Source organism: Ptiloglossa arizonensis, chromosome 11, assembly GCF_051014685.1.
Source record: "Ptiloglossa arizonensis isolate GNS036 chromosome 11, iyPtiAriz1_principal, whole genome shotgun sequence".
Lineage (NCBI taxonomy): Eukaryota > Metazoa > Arthropoda > Insecta > Hymenoptera > Colletidae > Ptiloglossa > Ptiloglossa arizonensis.
The window spans coordinates 10575806-10599931 of record NC_135058.1 but is presented as its reverse complement, the minus strand read 5'-3'; the positions used below and the strand labels follow the sequence as shown (position 1 = coordinate 10599931).

At 47.8% G+C, this 24126-nt stretch overlaps 1 protein-coding gene across 1 annotated transcript in view; it reads left to right on the top strand.

The window, feature by feature from the left end:
- Kug (FAT atypical cadherin kugelei) overlaps positions 1-24126 on the top strand; it is a 726821-nt gene that overhangs the window by 241578 nt on the left and 461117 nt on the right. The window contains exons 2-3 of the mRNA XM_076323088.1: positions 10667-11652; positions 12552-15265. Coding sequence (XP_076179203.1) covers positions 10787-11652; positions 12552-15265 — 3580 coding nt within the window. The 5' untranslated portion in view covers positions 10667-10786. The remainder of the gene's footprint in view (positions 1-10666; positions 11653-12551; positions 15266-24126) is intronic.

Below are 24126 nucleotides of genomic sequence, written 5' to 3'. Positions count from 1 at the left end.
CAATCTTGACGGTAGATTTTGTCAACAAGTCGAAGGTCGCGCGGTTGAGCATCTATTGTCACGAACGATGACGATACAGAATGACCTCTCGAAATCGCTTCGTTACGTGCTCGACTTGCACAATCTTGTGTCGTAACTCGTGGATCTCGCTTCAAAATTAGTCGTTGCTCCGTAGAGAACTGAAAAATGAAATTTATCTTCGACAATATCTTCGCGAAAGACCTTTGCTATGCTGTGTCCATAGCTAAACAAATATCTCCGACGAAAATAATCTTTTCATACGTCCCCCAGAGGTAGATGCGTCAGTGACGTTCGAGAAATATCAATATCAAACGGTCCATTGACAAAAATAGTGTACTACGTTATTGTTAAAAAATATTACTGCTACGCCACTGGTTTCCCGGGCTATTGCCTACGCAGCTTAATGGATCTGGCAGGTGTTCGCTTTTATTTTTTTCTCGCGGTGCTTTGCTCTTTTTATGTTTGTTATAAAAACGGTTTCGTTGAAAAGTGATACGCAGCTTCGTGGCAAATAACTCGGGATATACGCTCGAAAGGAACGAGTAATATTTTTAAACGAGATCTCCGACAGGATCGAAAGAAATATTTCCGAAAAAACACGTAGACCTTCGAGTTGCGTGTCTGCATTCTTAAAGCGTCAGCTCCGAAACAGGATAGATCCAGATCGTTGGCGAGCTGTCCGTCGATCCTCGCTCGCGCTCAAGGACACTACCGTTTTCGTTCTCTACGGTATTTACGATCCCGCTATATTTCTTCCTCTAAGTATACATCGATAGCGAGATACACCAGCGTTCACCTGTTAATCGGATTTACCTCGAGTCATAAGCGCCAGCTAGCGAGCGTTCCGCGTTCCAGGATCAGCGTTATCTTTTCCGCACTGGCGAGTTCGCGCTTCGGAAAAAGTGGGTCGCGACAACGATGGGCGACGCTCGTCGTCGAAACTGGAAAAATTAATTCTACCGTCCATCTCGCCCTCCCCTCGGTCCCCGTGGCATCCCGGGACCGGTTGTTCCGCAAACAAATGCGATCGCTCGTATTGTCCGGCTAAAATACCGACGGCGGTCCCGGACTCGCATTGTTTTCATTCGTTTTCACCAACGCGACTCCGGCGATTCTTCTTTCGTCGCAGTCGGCCGGAAATCGACCAAATTTTCCCGATTTCCTTCTGTCCTCGTCTTTTCGCGTATCGTTTTATTATTGCGTTGAAAATCGCGATACGAATTCGAAACCATAGCCTCGAAAACAGAAGTGTGTTTAACGAGTGTTGTAAAATTTTCGATAAAAGATTTTGAGTGTAAGTTAGCGGAATTTTAACTGTTACAAAGAAGATGAGATCCTTCTAGAGAGCAGTGTTCGAGTAGGCTTTATCGAGTTCGAGTGCGCGCCAAATTGTTTGACCGCTCAAGGTCATCCAGGAAAATATCTCACTGCACTGTCTGGTTACTCTATTAAATACAGAGCGACATATTTGCATTTGTGTTCTTTGCATCAAATGATTCTGAAATAAACCGTAAAAGCCACTCCTCCTTAAAAGTTTGGATTTCAAGCTCGATTAAAGCTTCAAAAACCAATCGTGAAGGCTACGGTTTTTATTTTACAGCGTGATTTTTAATTCCCAGACCTCGAGCAACCAAAATATTTGGCGTACACTTTAACTCCCAATATACGCCTATCGTTACTTTCAAACCTTTCGATACTTGTTCCCACAATGCCCTTCGGGAGAATCTCGACCACCTTCTTCGTAAGAGTAGCAAGAACCCATCGATGGACAATTTTTATCCGAAACGTTAAAACCGTATTTCGATTTACCAAAGATATCCAGCTCGTCGAGACCATCGTGTCTATCTCCAAATGCGATTTTCAACTTTCGAAACAACGCGGTTTATTGCCGCTTTGTCGTCGAATTAAAATAGCGACTGCACAGTTATTACGTTTCCCGCGAATAATGCATCGCTTTCACAACGCGTCGGACCGCTTTTCTCGGTGCTCGTTTTCTGGATCGCGATTCACGTTCAATTTAACCAACGGGATCGGCGGTTGTCCGCGCGAGAATTGTCGCGAGATATTTCTTGATTCGCCTCGGGAGATTTTCAACGTCTGGTCGATTTCTCGCGTGACAGTTCAAAGCTTGTGGCTGGATTCGAGGCGGTCCGTCGTCGTATTTTCTTCATCTGGTCGATTTTTTACACGGCAGTGTAACGCTCGCGCTTGGATTCGTGGCGGTCCATGGATCTCGTTACGATATTTTCATTCGCCCGGTCGATTTCTCGCGCGACGGTTGAAAGTTTGTATTCAGGGCGGTCCGTGGATCTCGTCGCGATATTTTTTTCACCCGGTCGATTTTTTGGGTAGCAGTTGAACACTTGTGTCTAGATTCAAGACGGTCCTTGGATCTCCCGATATTTTCTTCGTCTGGTCGATTCCTCGCGCGACAGTTCACAGCTTATATTTAGGACGAGGCGGTCCTCTCTCCAGATATTTTCTTTGTACGGTCGATTTTTTGCGTGGCAATTCGAAGCGTATTCTTAGGTTCGAGGCGTTCCTCGGCTCTCATCGCGATATTTTCTTTGTCTGGACGATTTCTCGTATAGCGATCTCGCGCTTATGTTTAGTTTCGAAGCGACGCTCGGACCTCGTCGCGATATTTTCTTCGTTCGATCGATTTCTCGCAGTGCTCAAAGCTTATGCTTAGATCGAGGGCGGTTCCCGGATCTGGTGATATTTTTGCACACTCGGTCAAAGGTCCTACGTTTGTTGTTTCTGGGATCGCAACAGCAAGTTCGATGCAACGTCTCTCGCTACGAGCCGCTGTTGATGTATCGGAACCGGTCGCCCGTCCCTGTTTCTTTTCCACGATGCGACGCGAAAATTTATTTTACCGGCCTCTTCTCGTCGCCGTCGTCCTCGAGCGAAAGCATTGTCTCGTCGTAAACTCGATGCTGTTAACGCGTTCGACGCGTTTCGACGATCTCGTTCGCGACGATATTTCACGAATTGAAACGCCGCTGTACCCGGTTCGTGGAACGTATATGCAACCAGAAGTCACGTCGCGGCGCAACGTTCTCCCCAGGTGTTGGAAATTTTAATTTCTCGGAAGTGATGGATCTCGCGACACGGCGGAGACTCGAGAGCACCGCGACTCTTGATTAATGGATCAGCAGTCGACGAGAACTACCTAATGGAAAGTTTATTTTCGGAGTTATTTTCGCAAGTCTGCTCGGATACATTCACCGAGGATTTTGTACGGGATTTTGTCAATTGTTTGCGAATAATTTTGTGCCACGCGAATCGTTTTAATTCGTTCGAAAAGAAGGTGGTACGAATTTTTATGCGAGTTTTAATAATACAATTTTACTCGTGCCTTGCTATTTTTGTCTCCGGGTAACTTGTTTTATTTCTTTTCGTATCGTGTAACCGTACCCTCGCACATTTGTAAGAAAATTCTTAACGAGGATTTTAAGCGTGTAAAATTTTGAATTTAATTCCAATATGTACCTGGAATTAAAATGGTGAAATAAATTTGTAAAATACACGGTCCGACCGTTTGTGAAATTAAATATTCGTTTTTCTCACTCGAGACGACCGTCGAGTGGGTACGTTTTGAAGCGGTGTACGATGCGGACGGGACCGATAGATGCGATATTACGTGACGTATAGTCGTGTTGGAAACCGTAACATTTCAAATGTCCTGTTTTTCTTGACCGAGAGAAATGAAATAAAATGAAATATATCCGGATGCTGTGTGCAACGTTGTAACCTGTTCCCCAAATAGACAGCCATTAGCTACCTCTGTGTTTGCACCGTGAAGTGAATAGTGCCCGGGTTGCAACGATCTATAGCACCCGAAATATTTCATTGTATTTTGTTTCGTTCGGTCAAGAAAAACTAGATTTTTGAAACGTTACGGTTTTCGACACGACCATATGTCACGTGATATCGCAACCATTGGTTTTCTCCACACCGTACTGCATCTACTCGATGGTCGTCCAGAGCGAGAAGATGGAATATTTAAAAAAATTTACTTAGTTACGTTTACTCGATGTACATTTCAAGTCTCCCACATTTGATTCCTTCGTTCCATCTCTTTGACCAACTTACATTAATTCGGAAAAAATTGATAAGATAATTAACTTTCAAGTGGTTACAAAAAGAAAAGTTTGTTTCTACATTTAACTTTTCTATCTTCAAAGCTGTGTTCCCAGTAAAAAGAAACTTACATTTTGCAAAATGTATAAAAATTTCTATCTATCTTCTTCAATAAAAAAGAAGTCGAATAAAATCATCTTTTGCGCGTACTCGTACCACAATTTTCCATCAGAAAATATTCCAACGTTAACTCTACATAAAATATAAAAAACGAATACTCCCCCACGAAGAGCGATTCTTCCCTTCGACGATTCCCCTTCGGATAATTATTTAGAACGATCGTATACAGTGTGTACGTAGCGGTTATCCCGAGTAATCTCGATCGAAGACGTCCCCTGTGCGACGAACGATTTCCGCGTTTTGGTTTCGCGTTGTCGATTCGCGGTGTGGCGGCGCCATTGCACGACACCTCGCCGGACGCCGCGTTTCGAAACACGCGCTCTCGGAGCGATCGGAGCGTGTGGCAACCGTTCCTCCAGCAAGGTTGTCGCGGAAGGTTGGCTCAAGGTTAACCACGGAGGCCTCAAACGCTAGGACGGCGCCAACCTGGCGCACCTGAGCACACCGACGTCTCGTTTTACTTCGCGCGGTCGCGGCGAGGCGCGGAGCGGAAATTGCGGCGAACCTGGAAATACCGGCCGACGTCGTTCGTGCATTTTTACAACGGAGTCCCTCTACCCTACCCTCCCCTCCCCTCGGCCCTGAGTTCGTTTCCTCCTCGACTTCGTGTATCCAACGCGAGAATATTTAACGCGACGGTTACGGGGCCTAAAAGTCAGCGGCGAACGCACCTCGTGAAACCGCGACGATGTTCGTCGTAATAACTGTACCCGTAATCTCGACGATTTTACGCCACGCGGGTAAACGCCTCGTCGTCACGGCTCGAGCGGAGAAACTCTCGGCGATAATTAGCCGGTTTGTCTCTCAAACGGTTTTTCCGCGAGTCCGGGGCCCCGAGCGCACCGTTAACAGCGCCGATTCTCGGGGCCCGAGCCGACCGCGCGAAATCCCGAGCTGATGATCGGACACACGCACCTGTTAACCCTGGAACCGCCAAAGCGCTCGATTTCACCTGCTTTGAACTTCTTTTTAAAATTAATTTTGTATCCGTTAACCCTGGAACCGTTCGAATCGATTTCACCTGTTTCGAACTTCTTCTTTAACTGTTATTATTTATTATCCCTGGAACCGACCGAATCGATTTCACCTGTTCCGAACTTCTTCTTTAACTGTTATTATTTATTATCCCTGGAACCGACCGAATCGATTTCACCTGTATCGAACTTCTTTTTAAACTTGGTTATTATCCGTTCACCCTGGGGCCATCCAAATCGATTTCACCTGTTTCGAACTTCTTTTTAAAATTGATCAGCGACGATAATTTTGCCAAAATGTTCGGCGACAATTATCGAGTCGGAGAATTAATTGTATTCGTAAATTAATTTTGTCTCTATAGTGTAGCAACACACGTTGAAATACATTTGTTATTGTTATTGGTAAAAGACGTGTTCTAACTCGGCTCCGAGCGTCAGACTGGCTAACGTTACCGTGGTATATAGATGACACGTATCAGGGTCAGGATGAGATCCGATCGTCGCAACCTTGGATGTTGCACAAGAGTCGATAGGATCGAACGACCGACTTGGAATAATGGAGAACCGAATCGATTTTAACTATGTATTTATTTAGCGATAAAAGTAGCAAACAGGTGGTGACCAGGCTTAACTGGCACAAATCTTTGTACTAATTAGAGTCCAATAGCTTCTGATGCTAATTCTTAACTGTAACCAAGAGATGCCTAACTGTTTCCGAGTGTCCTGATTGTCACTGCACTCTGACGGGGGAAGCCGAGTTCCTTGGCGTGTCCTGGTTGACATTTAGATTCTAACTGCGAGCTTCGTTGCACCGTGTGCTCTGAGTCATACGCGAGATTGCAACCAACACGACACGTTTCTTAATTAAATAACAATCATCGTGGTTTGTTTTTGTCATTTGCAAGACAGAAGTTATTCGACGATGCGCGCATTGTGTGCTCAACGTTTTCGACTCCTCGTTTTCAGGATTTCTGATAACGAGTAACACCTACAATGACATAAGTGTCTTTCCAGGAAGGATCGAGATATTGTCGCGATTAATATTAATGGGAATTCAAAAATGATTTACATCGATAATCGAATGAAATGTAATGGTATAAAAATAGAAAATTTTCTTTTGTATAACTGTATAGAATACAGTAAACAAAGAATAAATATTTGTACTTATGCGAGGAGATTGAGAAGTCTCGGAATAAAATCTGCCAGGGAAAAATCGTTTATAATTTTACAAAAAGTTTTTAAGCGCTTTACGTTATTATCTAATGACGTTCAATCACAATATTTCTCCCAATTTTCATAAAACAATGTTAATGCATACGGACAATATATGAACATCCTAGTACCACCTTACCTGAATTTCGCAAAAATATCAATGTTTTGAAATCGAAACGTTGTTAAGAAAATATATTTCACGGACTTGTCACTGCTCGGAAGATCGATCGTCCAGTGGCGTAGCCTTCAAATTTCACCTTAGTGTTCCACGATATCTTAAAACGTCCCGTTTGCAATAATGTAAAATAAAAATATCGATTCTTTCAAATCGAAATGCCGTTAAAGACATTTATGCCACTACTCACGGAAGATCAGCCGACCGTGCAGTGGCGTAGCCACGGAACATCGCTTTAATATTCCGCGACAATAATGAAACGTTACCTTCGCAAAAATGGGAAAGAAAAATATCGATTTTTTGAAATTGGAACTGTGTCACGGACATTTACTCTATGACTCTTCGTTACTCGGAAGCTTAACCGATCGTACAGCGGCGCAGCCTCGGAATTTCGAAACGAACAGTTACCGAGCGAAGCGCAACGCCATTACGCGGACGCTTGTGCAGGTGTTGCGCGCGGTTCACCGTGGATCGCAGCCGGACTCGACGATCATTTCGACCGTGACAGTTTCAGTGGCAGAGTCCGATAACAGCACGAAACACTGGATCCGATAACGCGTACCGCGATTTTGCCTATCTTCGAGCGTCCGCGTCTACCACCCCCTCGATCTGCACTCGGCGCGCACTCGAAACTGGAGTTCCTCGGGCAGTGTTTCCGCCATCGGGTCGTCGGTATCGATCCCCCCTTCCCAGGATCGATGCCCTCGAGGACGACGCAGCAACGGAGAATTCGGTATCGACGCGTATCGATCGGCGGAAAATCCGTGGCAACGCGCGCGTTCCGCTTCGAATCCAAACAGGCAAAGTAGACTCGCGTGTCCCGTGCCACTTAACCCTACGGACTGTTGAACGAATCCCCCCGAGAGTAAATTACATACACCGGGCTGGAGATGTGGCAGTTAAAATTATTGTTTGCACAACGAAAGCGTAGAAACGTTGGCGAGCAAATGTTGCTAAAGTTGCCGTAGAACGCGACTACGAAATACGGATCGTTACCCCGAACTATTTATGCTTCTACAATTCTTCGACCGGCGAACCTTTGTAGTCTCCGGTAGAGGTTGCCTCGGACCGCGTTGCAACTCGTGCAACTCGCACAACTTGCACAACTCGCGTGCCGCGCACCAGTGTCTGGGACGCGAGTTGTCGTTCTAATCCTTCCGCGCTGTTTCGGTCAGTTTGAAATCGAATTTTTTTAACGTTAAACAGTTTGTTGCCGAAATATTTGATTCACTGGAATTTCACCGACTTTTATTAACATTATTCCAAGAAGAAACAATGAATTTAGCGTTATTTTCTACGAGATATTATTATCCTGGTACTGTTCGGGGATCTATTTGTTTCGAACAAAGATTCCACTTGAATTGCACCATGATTTATTCGCAAGAGCTATACTACGAAAAACATGTTACTGCATTACGTTGAATTCCTAGCTAGATGGCTTGTCCAGTATCTCCATCCTCGAACACGATTAATCACTTTGACCAGTGTGCGGAAATCATAGATTAAACTCATCAGCAAGAAATACATTAGATTAGCACCTATCCAATGCTAGAGGTTTGTAACAAAAGAGAGACTACAGGAATGCAAACGAACTCATCGAGCACCAGTGTCTCATTTAGAGGACATTAGAAGAACATCGCCCGGGCTTTGAAGAGAAATTTTTTCTCCCGCAAAAACTTTGCTTCTCCTTCAATGATAATAATAATATTACAATTTTATCCCGCCAAGATTGTATACATTAAGAAGAGAAAATAATAACACAATATCCAGCGAAGAAAATAAAATTAAGTATACTTTCGCTACAAAGGCGAGGTATAGCTACACAGCTGTTATTAAACCAACTTCGGAAACAATATAATGAGGGTGCAATATTTATAAGGGAAGGAAGAAAAGCGGAGAAAGCAAGGAAGCAAAGTAGAAAATAAGAATAAGTGTATAAGTTGATGATGCAGACTAAAATAAAATAAGCAGCTGAATATGAAGTTTCGCGAAAGAAAAAACAAATTTTAACAAACAGCTGAGAACTATCGAGAAACTGTTACGCGAAAGTTTATTCTCTTTACTCTCATCGGCGATTCACCAACCCGGCTCCTTCTCGATACACAAATCTCAGCTGTAACGATAAACGAAACCGGAGTATCGCGATCTCCATCGACGAAATGGAAAATGGCGATAATAGAGGCGATAAGTTCAGCCGCGTGAGATCGTTCGCGCGCAATTTAACGCGCTCGCTTATTCGACGACGCGAGCGGATTTATTTCTCAACGTGGTCGATAGACGCAGGTGTGTATCGTCGAGGAAATCGGAGCGTTATTTTCCGGGCGTTAAACAATTTTCGTGGTCGCGGATAATTCTCCAACCGGTATCAATTATCACCCGCGAGACTCGAATTTGTAAATTGCGGTGGGCTCGCGTAGAAGAATTATCGGTCGTTGAAAATCCACGGTGGTAAATCGATTAAACGAAATACGATACACCGTGTGTACGTGTAGTATCGCGTAAGCTCGTTCGAGCGTGCAATCGAATTCGGACGCGGTACCGAGCGTCTTCCGGGGAAGGAATCGTCCGCAATTCGAGGCGGACGACTTCTGTTGCACAACGCGTTCATCGATCGAGCGTGTACAGCCAGACGACGGAGGCTGGGCCCTCGCTGTCAATAGCCCTTCCTTAACCCCTTCGGGTAAACCGTCTACTCATCATGCTCGATCGAGCGGAAGCCGGTGGCTGTCGTCGAGGATAACCCGGATTTAGCGTCGCGGCTCCCACTTCATCCAGCTTTTCCGAATCGATCCGACCGGTTAACGGGGTCTTGTACTATGGAAGCACCAAACGATCGATCTTTTACTTTGGACAATTTTGAAAAAAGTTTCGAGCATCCGGGACAGATTTCTCTAAAGATCTCGATAGAGGCAGACTTCCATAAAGGATCGAATCGAATCGATGATAGGAGATCTTTGTTTTTATCGTGGCATAATTTTTTTCACGTGGACGTTCGAAACGATCGACCTTTTCTTTTTAACAATTTTGGAAAAAGTTTCGAGCATCGAGGACAGGTTTCTAAAGCGTTGAATCGAACCGATAGGTGACGATACGAGATCTCTGTTTTTCGTAGTATGATTTTTTTTACGTGGACGTTCCAAACGATTGATCTTTTTTTTTTTAGCAATTTTGAAAAAAAATTGTTGGGTAGAATCGATGCGTGAAGATTCGAGATCTCTGTTTTTCGTGGCATGATTTTTTCGCGCGGACGTTAGATCGATCTTCCCCTTTGTTTTTGAACAAGTTTCGAGCATTGAGAACACGACGAGAATCGCGAACGCAGTTTCGAAATCGTTGAATCGTACCGATAGGTGGAAATACGAGATCTCTGTTTTTTTGTGGTACAACTCTTTTACGCGAATGCTCGAAGCGATCGAGCATTTCCTTTTCACGGTTTTTGCAAAAGTTTCGAGCGTTTCTAAATTGTTGGATCGCACCGATAAGTGGAGATACGAGTCTTTGTTTTTTGTAACACGATTTTTTTCACACGGACCCTCGAAACGATCGAGTTTTCCCGTTCCACGGTTTTGTAAATAGATTCGTGCGTTGAAAATACGTTTCCAAATTGTTTGGATCGAATCGATAGACAAAGATACGAAACCTTGTTCCAGTTGTTAAATTTGATACATCCCTCTAACTTCGTAATTATGACACAATATCCCTTAAATCGTAAGAAAGTTTCCTTCGAAATAAAATAACCCAGTGAAGAAGAAAAACCGTACACCAACTTCCACACTTTAGGACACATCTAAATTCCGTCGATATAGTTTCCAACTTAAATTCAACACAAATATAATATACTTCTAAAAAGTGCGTTTAAAATAACCAGCACGACACGAGACAAGTGCCCAATATACTCACTGCTTTACCGTCTATCGAAAACGTCCATTTGCATTCGAAATTCATCGAGTTTTTGCTCGCTACCCGGCGAGAAGAGAACCCTCCAGTCTAACCAGCGTCTCTATTTTTCTGTTCACAGTCGTTGGTGCCGCGAGACCGACGAGGACGGAGAACGCGGGCAACAAGGTGATCCCGTCGTTCTACCAGGGAGACGACGGATTTCTCAGGGCAAATCCGTCGACGATGAGCTAGCGACACGATGAGGAGGATGAAGCAGCGAGTGCTGCTCGCCTGGCCATGGTTGTGGCTGTGGCTGTTCGCGGCCACAGCGGGTTCCCCGTCTTCCGACTCTTTCGCATCCACCACGTTCTCCTCGTCAGCCAGCAGCGGTGGCGGCAGCAGCAGCAGCAGCAGCAGCAGCAGTAGCAGTAGTATCGGTAGCAGCATCGGTATCGGTGGTGGGTCCTCGGTAACGAAATCGTTCTCCCCTACGGTCCCAACGACGTCAGCGTCCGCCGCGTCGTTCAACGAGGGCGTCGCCAGCCAACCCGAACTCGAGTTTCGGTTCACCCAGCCGTTGTACAACGTCTCGATCCCCGAGAACTCGATCGGTAAGACGTACGTGGTCCCCGAGGAGAGGATGGGCATCAAGCTCCAATCGGTCGAGAACAGCCTGGACATCAGGTTCCGTATAACGAGCGGCGATCGCGACAAGTTCTTCAAAGCCGAGGAGCGCACCGTCGGTGATTTCTGTTTCCTTCTGATTCGGACTCGAACCGGGAACGTGGATGTGTTGAATCGCGAGCGGAAGGATCGCTACGTGCTCGAAGTGCGCGCCACCGCGACCAGGGGGGACGGTAAGAACCGAGTGACCATCCTCGAGGCGAACACGACCGTCGTCGTGACGATCCTGGACACGAACGACCTGAACCCGCTCTTCTATCCGACCGAGTACGAGGCAACCATAACGGAGGACACGCCTCTCCACCGCAACATACTCAGGGTAATAGCCGAGGACGCCGATCTCGGGAGGAACGGCGAGATTTATTACAGCTTCGCCGAGGAGACCGATCAGTTCGCCGTTCACCCGGTCAGTGGGGTAATAACGCTCACCAGGCCGCTCAGGTAGGTGAACTTAATAGAATTCTCGTGTTTCGTTCGACGAGACCGCGAACGTGCCCGTCGGTGGTGCCTCGGGACGTGTACCCTCGGGACGAACGTTTACGATCTCCGCGTAGGATCTACGGCCAATTTGTCCGCAGGAGAACCTCTTCCTTTTCTTTTTTTTTTTTTTTTGTTATTGCGGGATTTTATCTCGATGCATAAAGGAGACGGGTTACCGGGCCGTTGACGCTCCGATAGCCGGTATTATTGACGCGTCAACGTGATCACCTGTTTTAAAACCTTGAAGGGGATCGTAGACGAAGGAAAACACAGCACTGGGCAAACGTTGGACAAGTAGCCTTTCGAAGACATTCTCTCCCGCGCGCGAGGAGAAATGTGAGAAAACGACCGAGTGTTTACGTCTCTACTCTGGTTCAATAAGCTCCCCTATCGTCGCGATTATTGGCGTTATCGTCGAAGAAGACGACCGGATCGATAATAGCCAATAACGACAACGCGTCCGATGGCTACGGGAACCGCTAGAGCATAAACTAGAACGGGGATGTAAGCACTCGCTGGAATTCTTCTCGCGGATGAACGATAGGGACAGAGAATTTTTTTCTTAAATTTTTAGATATCGCTTGAAGAACTACTTGACTTTGATCAGTCACTCGATCGGTCTCTCGAGATAACATTTGCTTATTAGGCTGGTATCGCGTATCTTCGGAGCATGTCCTCGATAGTTTCGCGATAATTACTGCTTTGGCAACGTCACGATGAGACAGAAGGAAAGAAAGTGCGGTACTACTTGTCCACGATCGTTCGTCCACTACTGTGGTCAGCCTAGGGAATACCACCAACCGATTCTCGAATAGACTCTCGATTCTCCAAACATGAACCGTTTCGTTTCCCGAATCCAGGTACTCGGAGAAAGCGCTCCACAAGCTGGTGGTGTTGGCGAAGGATCGCGGAGCCTTGATCCGCAGCAGTGGCAACAGACGATCCAGCACAGCGAAGGTCACCATCAGAGTGCGTCAGGTGAACCTCCATGCGCCCGAGATCTACGTGCACCATCTGCCCGACATCGTGGAGCACTCGAACGCGGACATCTACGCGATCGTCCGCGTCGTTGACAGCGACGAAGGTGTCCACGGTCAGATCGCCAGCTTGGACATAGTGGGTGGCGACCCGGCCGGTCACTTCAGAGTGCGACCGGCCGGTGGTCCGCACTCCGGCGAGTACAACATCGAGGTGTTGCATCTACTGGACCGGGAAACGGCCGTTCAGGGTTACAATCTCACCTTGCGCGCGATGGATCGAGGCGTGCCGCAACGTTTCAGCTACAAATTCGTGCCCGTCCACCTGGCCGATCTGAACGACAACGCCCCGGTGTTCAGTCGCGAGATCTACGAGGTGAAGGTACCGGAAACTGCTCCCATCAACACACCGGTGATACGACTGAAAGTGACGGACGCTGACGAAGGAAGGAACGCGTTGGTGTTCCTGGAGATCGTCGGTGGCAACGAGGGCGGTGAGTTCCACGTGAACGCCGAGACGGGGATGCTCTACACCGCGGCGAACCTCGACGCCGAGAAGAAAGCGTTCTACACGCTGACGGTGTCGGCGATCGATCAGGGTAACGCCGGAACGAGGAAACAATCGTCCGCCAAAGTGAAGATCAACGTGGTGGACACGAACGACAACGATCCAACGTTCGAGCAAACGGACATGGAGGTTTGGATCGACGAGAACGAGCCAGCTGGCACCCTGGTGGTGAAGATCACGGCGAAGGATCGCGACTCGGGGGAGAACGCGTACATCTCGTACAGCATCGACAATATACAAAAGGTGCCGTTCGAGATCGACCATTTCTCTGGTATCGTTAGGACCAAGCAGGTGCTCGACTACGAGACCATGAAACGGGACTACCTGCTGCACGTGCGTGTCAGCGACTGGGGACTGCCGTATCGGCGACAGGCGGAGATGCAGCTGCACGTAAAAGTGCGGGACGTGAACGACAACAGGCCCCAGTTCGAGCGGATCGATTGCACCGGGCACGTGCCGCGTTACGTGCCGATCGGCTCGGAGATCATCACCGTGTCGGCCATCGACTTCGACGTCGGCAACATCATCAGCTATCGCATCGCCTCGGGCAACGAGGACGTTTGCTTCGGTCTGGACTCGGCCACCGGTGTACTCACCGTCGCCTGCGACCTATCCGACGTCAAGTCCTCCGAGAGAACGGTGAACATCACCGCCACCGACGGCACCCACTTCGCGGACGTCAATACGGTGCACATGCACCTGGTGAACGCCAAGAGGAACCTAGGATCCCAAGGGAGGATACTCTCGGATCAGAGCGGAGCGTTCGAGTGTCGCGATACAGGAGTAGCGAGAAGATTAACGGAGGCGATGGCGGCCGCTGAGAAGAACAACATGCCGTCCAAGGACGACGATTACACGCTTACTCCCAGTCGATACGGTGAGAACGTCCACGCACCGGAGTTCATCGATTTCCCGAACGAGATCAAGGTGAACGAGTCGGCGAAGATCGGTACCACCTTGGTGAAGTTACGGGCAAGGGACAGGGACCTGGACTACAACGGGAAGCTGGTGTTCTGTATTTCGAGCGGTGATCGGGACTCGGTGTTCGGCGTCGATCCGGACACCGGTGATCTGAACGTGATCGGTTATCCGGACCGAGAAAAGGAGAACGAGTACTTCCTGAACATGAGCGTGTACGATCTCGGCAAACCGCAGAAATCCTCGTCGAGGATGCTACCGATCACGATTCTGGACGTGAACGACAACGCGCCCCGTTTCGAGAAATCGTTGGCAAGCTTCAGGATCTCCGAGACGGCGTTGAACGGGACCAATGTGTGGCGAGCGAACGCCACCGACGCCGATCTAGGTGAAAACGCACGCGTCACTTATTCCCTGGTGACGGAGACCAACGATTTCCGCGTGGACCCCGTGACCGGGGTGTTGACCGTTTTCGGTCGATTGGACAGGGAACGTCAGGAGGTATACGAGCTGAGGATACGGGCACAGGACAACGGTGGTAAGGGCACGGACACTCCGCCCTTGTACTCGGACGCATTGGTCAGAGTCACGGTGGACGACGTGAACGACAATGCACCGACGTTCGCGTTGTCCAGTTACACGGTTAAGATACGGGAGGACGTACCCGTGTGGACGGTGGTCGCTGTCGTGGACGCGACCGATCCGGACGAAGGAGCCGGTGGCGATATCGAGTACTTCCTGTCCGATGCAATGGAGAGCGAGGGGTACTTCAAAGTCGACAAAGTGTCGGGCACCATCAGGACTACCCAGAGCCTGGACTTCGAGGAGCGTCAAGTGCACACGCTGACGATAGTGGCGCGGGACAGGGGCGAGCCATCCCTGTTCTCCGAGACGATGGTTATTATCGAGGTTGTGGACGTGAACGAGAACCTTCACTCGCCGGTTTTCGACGATTTCGTAGTGTCCGCGAGTGTGTTCGAGAATCAACCCGTGGGCACCCTGGTGACGACCATCCGCGCCAAGGACGCGGACCCCTTCGGCGGTGATTCCAGAATCGGATACACCATTCGTGGCGGCGACGGGGTCGGGATCTTCTCCATCGATAACGAAGGTAGGTCTTCCACGATCGTACGATCCTCGTATGACGAGTTGCGGTCGATCGACTATGTTCGCGCGGTGTTACAGGATCGAAAATGGTATTCGGTATCGGGAGTTCGTACTACCAGCGCCGATTGGACGAATCCCAATCCCGATACACGACAGGGTACACGCAGTAGACCAAAGCGTCGAACACGTTTTTGCCTCGGGGTCAATTTGCACTTTGCTATCCTGTCGCTGGGACACGAGTGTATGGTCATTCCACGATGGGCAAAAATATTTTTTGGACAATTTTTCTGTCGCGCCCTGGTTACACCTAGGTGTCGGAGTGAACGAAGGGTTGACAAGGGTAGGATGAATTTCGCGGGAGTGAACAAGACGAGTTCGTCTCTAAAAATGTTGTTCTTTGAATAACGTTGGTCTATTTTCCGGGGGGAGATATTTCGCACCGGTTTGCAGTCGTCGAAATCTTAAAATCGGGTACAGAATTTTGAATCGATAGTGTTTCGAAAATTGCAGCGAGACTTCGATCGGCCGATCTCGATTTTTCATACGTTTTCTTGTACTTTGTCGTCGAGTGGAAGAAAGTACGTACGCGAGTGACGAAACTTTGCAACGATCGGAAAGGAAATAAATAAAGGGCAAAGCGAAGCGCAAAATTCGATAGATTTGCAGGTCGGTATCGTTCAATGGAGAACACGGATGCGAGAAAGTATTCCGTTTTCGAATCGGATGAAATCTTGAATTTCGAGGGAACCTAATCAACCAGGATTATACTGGTCGGCTCGTTTGCAGGAGCTTCCCTTGTCGCGTCTTTGGCCGGGAAAATCCAAATCCACCCTTTCGAAATATCGATCGCGAAAATAGAAACGTAGCGGTGAACATCGACTGGGAAAGCGCGTTGGGAAAAATATTTGACTTTTTTCGGTCCGATTACGTTTAATCCCGTGCCGGTAACGAAGATTCATCGGCGCTGGGAAGTTGTTACCGGACGGAATCCGACAGTTTACAGGGACGGGGGTACCCTCCCGTGCAGCTATAAATTAACCGCTGTCAATTAAACTCGATACTCATAACCGTTTGATCGCCGTCGCAGAAAGAACAGTGATGAAACGTTCTGCTATCGTGCTGTCGCATCGCAGGGGACTCGAGCGAGCCGACACGTTCTCTTTTCACCTCGCTTAAAGCTCGCCTCCGTCGCGATCAACGTCCTTTCGCAAATGTAGACCGCGGCATTAATGTCAATCCTTTTTTCGAGAGGCTTCCAATCCCTCCCCGACCACCTACCATCCCTTTTGTGCGCTGGTCCGTACATTTATCGACTATCGCGAGAACGGTTTCTATGTACCCGTTCGTTTCAATAACGTCGACGACGATCATTTTCCCGCGGAACGTTCGTTAATGAGAAATTTGAATTTTAAACAAGAGGAAGATCCACCCGTCGATATAAACGTTTATTCAAACCCCGCTCGTCTTTTGACCAACATCGAGCGCATCGAACATCTGGCTATTCAACCTGTAATTTGCATATTAACTTTTTTATCGAAAAGTTTTTCCGACGGTGCCTTCGTTCGACGTTCGAATCTTCTCGATTCGAACATTTCTGCGTCTATTCCGCTGAAAAGAAAAATCACGGGAATCTAGTACGACGAAACTGACGAAATCACGGTACAGTGGCGTCCAACGAAAAGTAAAGACGAAACAGGAGCGTGTAGTCGGGGTTGGTGGCGAAATCGTTCTAGGAATCGTTCTAGGGATTCGCGAGAGTATCGTTATCGAATTGGCGAGATTCTGCCGATGAAAATGAGTACGAACACGACCATATTCGGACCGTTTTTACTTATAACCGTACGAGGGATTTTTGAAAAATTTTGAATCGCGTATAATCACGAATTGTCCAAATATGGTCGTGTTTGTACTCATTTTTCAGGGGAAGACCTCAGCAATCGATCGATAATACTCTTAGTAAGGTACGATGTCGATTGCAAACACTTAAATTTTCGTTAACGAATATTCACTGGCCCGTCGATCGTTGGAAATTTTCGCAAATATTCGGTCACCGGGGTATCGTAAACACGGACCTCTTCAACTTTACAGACAACCCGGAAATCGAACCGAAACGCATCGATTCCATTTTCAGTGTGTCCAAATTGAAACCTGACTAATTCGTAGGATAACCGTAGGTAACGAAAAATCACTTTGACCGAATTGTGTTTCCTCTTGGTGGTGGAAACGGCGCGTCGAGCAAATCGTTCGTGATTCCGCGGAACCACCTCTTTCGATCTCGGCCAGCAGGGGTGGGAGAAGGGGTCGAGGGTAACGATACTTTAAAATCGCTCGAACTCGTGGCAACAGCGCCAATTTAATCTTCGAAACGATCGAGCCGCACGTTCGCGAGAAACGCGTCTTTTTTCCGCTTTGGTCGCTCGCTTCTCCGCTTTCTTTCCAGTCCCTGTCATCGATCGATTCGAATGAAATTAAAAAAAAAAATAAGGGCGGGGAAAAATATACGCATCCCCTTTTGCATCGCACTGGCGATACCCGATGTTCCGTGGCATCGATCCAAAACGAAGTTACAGCGTCGCGGCCCATTAAATGGGCAAATACCGATACGGTGGGTTTAATTGAATTACGAAACTCGCGAGGGGTCCATTTTTTTCTCGAGTTCACCGGCATTGTCGTCGCCGTGGGCGTCCGCGTTCAATTTCGCTCGCGGTCTCCTTTCGCCGCGACAAAGGTCTGAGAAATCGCGCGTCATCCCGTTTAATAGTCAATCCTCGAGCGCGCGCCGCATCGTTTGGGACGATTAAGTGCGGCACGTGCCGGCGTTTCTAGAAAACCGGGTTCTCGATTGGGACCATTTTACACGGACGACAAAATTATGACGCGTTCGATTTGAATTTCGAACCGAACGAGAAATCGAGTAGGTTCCGAAGTTGGGTAACCGAATGTTAACCCGGTAGGTGGACACAAATTGGAGAAATTGAAATCGATAGACCGCTTCGTCTGCTCAAGTATAGGTAAGGATGAAATTATCGGAATGTTTATGGTTTATGTAGGAAGTAACTTTGAAACGTGTCAGATATTTTTCTTCGTAAGTAGTCTTCAATGACGTTGAATAATCTCGAACAATACGTCTTCTATTCTTCTCGATCCTGTCGAAATAATCGGAGACCTTGACGTGCCTTTGGACGATTAAAAAAAATGAATCTTCTTATTATCCGAAACACTCTTGTCTCCTTCGTGATCGAAAAATATCTCTGCGAGCTATTCTCGTTTATTTCTGAACATAGAGGTTCTCGTGGTCTTGTTTGAATATTTCGTTCCGTGTCCCCGAAAGAATCCTCCGGCGACCCAAGTATGCTATTCCGGAACGTTGCAAAATAGCCCATAAAGTCGATACCGTCCTCAAGAGTGTATAATAGGAGGAGAGGTTCTGTACGTAGTCGCGCACTCCTGTAACCTATCGGCTCTAAATAAAACTGGAAGCCTCGGTAGCCGTGACGAAAAGGACGTTTCTTAGACCATTGGCCTAGAATTTATTAGCAAGAACTCTCGCATTTCTAGGGACCACATGCACGTCCGGCGTCTCGCTCGTTCCTCTTCGACAGCGATTGCCGTGTCATGAATCCACGATGCGACACGCGCAGTCAGTGGCCCCAATGTGCAACCTTCGGATTTAGTTCTCTCTAGCAACGTTTCCCCGCAGGAGACTTGCAAGTCACATGCGGCTAGGTGGGTTACAGTACCGTAACACTGCTCAACGGTGAACAGTTTGGCTAGTCATGTCACAGCATCTTTGACAGGATTTTCTATCGAGGTAGACATGTGCCGAATGAGCTGACGTTGCAGGTACAACCCGTATCGAAGTCATCCTTCTTGAGGATTTTATTTCGTGACTTTGAAGTTTCTTCCCTAACTGCGCAAATTTTCTAATATCCCGCGTCTACCTACAGAAACCTACACACTACCGATCTGCAAATCTATCGTTTCTCCTTCTACGCGCAAGTAGACGCAAACCCCCAAAAACTTGACACCAAACTGTTCATGAACGTGTTCCACAGCGATAAATTATTACTCGATGCTGTCTCCGTTAGAGACTGTTGCTCTCCAGAGCCACTCTTGATAAGAAAATGTTCCGCTGAACACCAGGCACGAGAAAGAATCACGGGAAAGAAGATAACAACCCATCGGTGATAATCTTTCGCAAACCATCCCGTTGGACGCGCAAAGTACCCAGTTTGGCGAACCGGCGTCTTCGTATTGTTTCTTCACGGATCGTGGCCGCAAAGAGGCTAATCCGAGATTCCTTCCAGGATCTCCTTACTTTTAATTTCCGAGCCCGAACGAGCCATTTTCCCTGAGCTGGTCGCTCAGGGAAAGCTCCCCGGGACCGGTCGGGATTACTCGAACGCGACCGTCCGAGAATATCTCCTAAAATCTCGCCGCGTCAACTCGCCTCGTCGTCCACCGTCCCGACAGGGGCTTAATTAATATAAACGCGACGCTAATGACGCGGTCCGGCGATGAATATCGCGTACGGGGCATTTTTTCCCTCTACCGCGATCTATTTACTAATGACCGGCAGTCACCTCGGCAGAACGGGGAGCGGCTCGCGGCGCGCGGCCATAAATCGCGGCGCGTGACGTTTCGATTCCAGTCGAACATTTCGCGCGATAAAATATACACCGGTAGGAGGTCGGAGAGAGCAAAAAATCGGGGAAAAAATACAGTGGCCATCGTTCGCGCTTTAGTCACGTTCGACGAGTTTCCATCGTTCACCGGAACAGAATGCGGTCGTACGCGTCGCTCTCCCTTGCTCGTGTCTCGCCTCCATGTGTACCGCTAGGGTACTTGTAACGAGGCGCGAAGCTTCTCGGATCGACCGTCGAACATCTTTCGTGGAGTAAGAAATCGGGTATTACTTTTCGGTATGGTTTTTTGTCATTTTGATAGATTTGTTGTGGCTATGTACGAGGGATCTGTACGTGGCTCTGTACAAAATTCCGTCATATTGTGTATATTGAGATACTTATAACGAGGCGCGAAGTATTCGGTTCGACCGTCATAGATCTTTCGTGTATTACTTTTCGGAATAGTTTTTTGTCACTTTAATAGATTTGTTATGGCTATGTACGAGAGATTCCCTGTACGAAATAATTTTGGACATATTGTGTATGCTGAGGTACTTATAACGAGGCGCGAAGTATTCGGCTCGACCGTGAAAGATCTTGGAATAATAAATTGTGTATTAATTTTTGATACAGTCTCCCGTTAGTTTAATATATTTATCACGTACAGTCACATTCGGAAAATTTCCCGGTACGAAACAATTTTGTCCACATTGCGGAATATAAAATCGAAGAATCGTCTTACAAGCGTTATTAAAATGTTTGTTGTCTTGTTCCACTACCGTATCGTTTGGTACATCCAAACGTTGGACCGAGTACAGCGTTACCTCGGATATCGATACAATTTGTAGCTCGGATTCAAGACCAGGGATCGTCCGCGTCACTGTACCTCTCGCCCCATTGTATCCCGTTATTCATTATCCCGTTCGAGTTAAGATTCTTTCCCCGTGATTCGCATATCGATAATTGGCGATCGCGATTACTCGATCGTTATGCGAGGCACTACTGTAGAGAGCACGCGTCGAAGGTATGCAGCGAATCTGACAACGCCCATGAGTCGTTAACTGTTACGTATTAAGAACTACCAAGGGCATTCTCGATCCTTTCGTTTCCACTGCCAATTTTAGTCCGTACAAGAGCTTCTGGATCCGTGTATCGACTACGATTAGGTATTAGTAACAGGTCATCGACTACTATTAGTAACAGGTCATCGATCCTAGGCATCGAATTAATCGATTCTCGGTACGGTACACCGTATTCGTAATAATTGTTTCGATTCTATCTACGAAATTGCTATTCACCGCGCGACTTTTGCGCTCGAGAAAGGCACGCTCGCGTGTTGTACGTACAACCGGAACGAAAGAGTTAAGGGCGACAAGAGTGTCTCTACGAATCGGTTAACCGGTGGGCGCATACTCCTCTCGCCGCGGTTAGTATACTTTTCGACGTTACCGTGTACGTGATTCTCCGACGGTGCGGTTCGTGCGCGGCCGAATGTATGCCGCGCGGGGGTTATATCGATCTCCCGTCGAGCAAAAATAATACATTGTCAGTGGTATGCATATTCAACCGGTGTAAATATTCATAAGTTGCCGGTGTATTGCCTTCGTGTTTCGGAGCACGAACGGCGGTAACGTCGTTCGCGGTGTTGGTGCTCCGACGGACTCGACGATTGTACGTACTCGCGAGACAACGTTCGCAGTCCCATTGCGATCGTTCGATGTGTTCGCGACTTCGGTGAGATCGATTCGTTAGTCGATTGTCCGGTGTTTAGGACACGTGGTGGGTAGTCAGCGACGCCTAGCGCGAGATGACGGTGTACGAGCTTCTGTTGGAAAAATTATTTCTAAATTTCGGATTCACCGACCTATTTAAAAACGAACCTACCTTTTCGAAGATATTGGTACCTACACACGTGTACATTTAGTTCTTTACTCGCTTCAAATATAAGTTAAATCGTTACTAAAATTCTGAATATTCTTCGTTAAATTACCCACTGATTCAACACAGGAACATTGCAAAAGATCGATAAATATTATGAATCAACATCGATTAGAAATTTTGTTCACTTCGAATAAAATAATGCGCGAATTATAATTCAAGAAGAACACTCGTACGAGTCACAGTCCTTTTATTCGTCGATTATGAAACATCCCTTGAATTTGCTCGAATTTCGATGTTACGTTTCGACCATATTTTTCTATTCTCGAAACCTTTCCTCGGTTTCGCAATCTTTGGGTAATCTACGATCTGTCTTCCAGTTTCGCGTATCCGACGATATATCTTCCAGTTTCGCGTATCCTACGTTTCGACTATATTTACAGAACCACGTTTGCACGGTATTCGTCTCCGACGGTTTAACCGCAGCGTCGACGATTGTTTCACCGAAGTAACGGTGAGAAAGGTTCCAGTTTGCGTAAAAAGTTTCGGTTCGACTTATTCCGCAGATCGACGTTCGATTCGGTCGAAGAGATTTATCGCGCGGAGGCCCCGAGCGCGGTTCGGAGCACGTCGCGCGTACGTGCACGCTCGTTAGCCGATCGCATTCGTCGGTTCGTTGGGGGCAAACGACGTCGCCGAGCGATCGACTAAATTTGCTATGACGCGGTTCACCCGGTCGCTACCGCGAGGAAAATGCAGTTAAACTCCGATCACCATAGAAAACTACCGTGCCTAGTTTGCAACGTACGCGGGTTGCGCGCACAGGACCAACACGTTTTCCGGTAAACGAGGTAACGCGTTATTCCGCGCGGGCGCTGTCCACTTTGTCCGGGGCGGGTGTCGAGGCGAGCGTTAGTCCATTAATAAAACACCGTATATACGCGTATACGCGCGCGCGTGTATATCCATACCGTACGCGAGTTCCAAAGCTCGCCGAACTCGATGGCGCGCGAAACGAAAGAAAAACCGTCCACGGACCGTGCAATTCAAAGTTTAAAGGATCTTTGATTTTTTATTCCAAGATTTCACTGTCGAGAGACCGTGAGGTTAACTGGTGTCCAGATTTTTTCCGATCCAGACCGGTGTCCTTTTTTTTCTAACGCTCGTTAATTTCTCTCGTCACGAAACGCAAAGAAACGAAATGTACGATTCACATTTGACATCGTTCCGATAAAAAAAATCGAACTCGACCAGCGCAGCGACCTTGAACGCTCCATAAAAATGAAAAAGCACTCGATATATCGCAACGGGCACATAAATTACTCGACCTACGTATCGAAAGCGCTCTACGGGGCCACGGAGGGGTTAAAGCAGATGTATCGGTACCCGGAAACGAGTTGACCTCTTCCTCTCCCGGTCGGGCGATCCAGGGGAGCGACTCGTTCCCTTTTTCACGGACAGTGGCGAGTTTACCGTCGCGGAGCCGAAAGGTCTGCCACGATTCCCAAGACTCGCCGCGATAAGGCCCCGGTGATCCATTACGGCGGGCATTCGAAGAATTTCCGGGGGACAAAGCTGCTGGAACGCCGAAGCCGCGCGCGGTGAACGATGGAGACCTGGAGAGAGGGAAACGTTGCGCTCGACGACGAATACGGCAACGAATACTACTGTTACTACGACTACCATTACAGTTACGACTACGACTATGATTACGACTATGACTACGACTACTAGTACGACTACGGCTACAACTACGACTACGGCTACAACTACGACTAGGACTACGATTACGACTACGACTACGATTGCGACTACGACTACAAGTACGACTACAGCTACTAGTACAACTAAGGCCACGACTACGACTACGACTACGATTACAACTACGACTACGACTACTACGACTACGACTACAACTACGAAGAGACGTCGGTACGCGCGTGGTACGACGTCGCGTTAACGAGCGGCTAGACGCGAGCCGGTCGTTGAGCTTTAACGAATTAATTAAATCCCACGAAGTAATTATCGAATTCGTTGATACGTCTGCGAGCGTGGCGCGCCGCGAACGACTACTACGACTACTACGACGACGACGACGACGACGACGACGACGACGACGACAGAGAGGGGATGGTGTGGGAGGAGTCTCTCGACGGATACACGAAGAAGTCGGACAGAGACGATCGCCGCGCCCCATCGACGCGGCAAAAATCCAATTTAGCCGACGAGTGCCGTATGAGCTCGGTGTATTCGTAGCAGCTCGTGAATTATACCTGTGCATAACGATCGCGCGAACGCGTTGCCCGTTCTAAATTACTTCTATCGACAAACGCGATGTTTTTATTCCTCTCGAAAGTCGTTT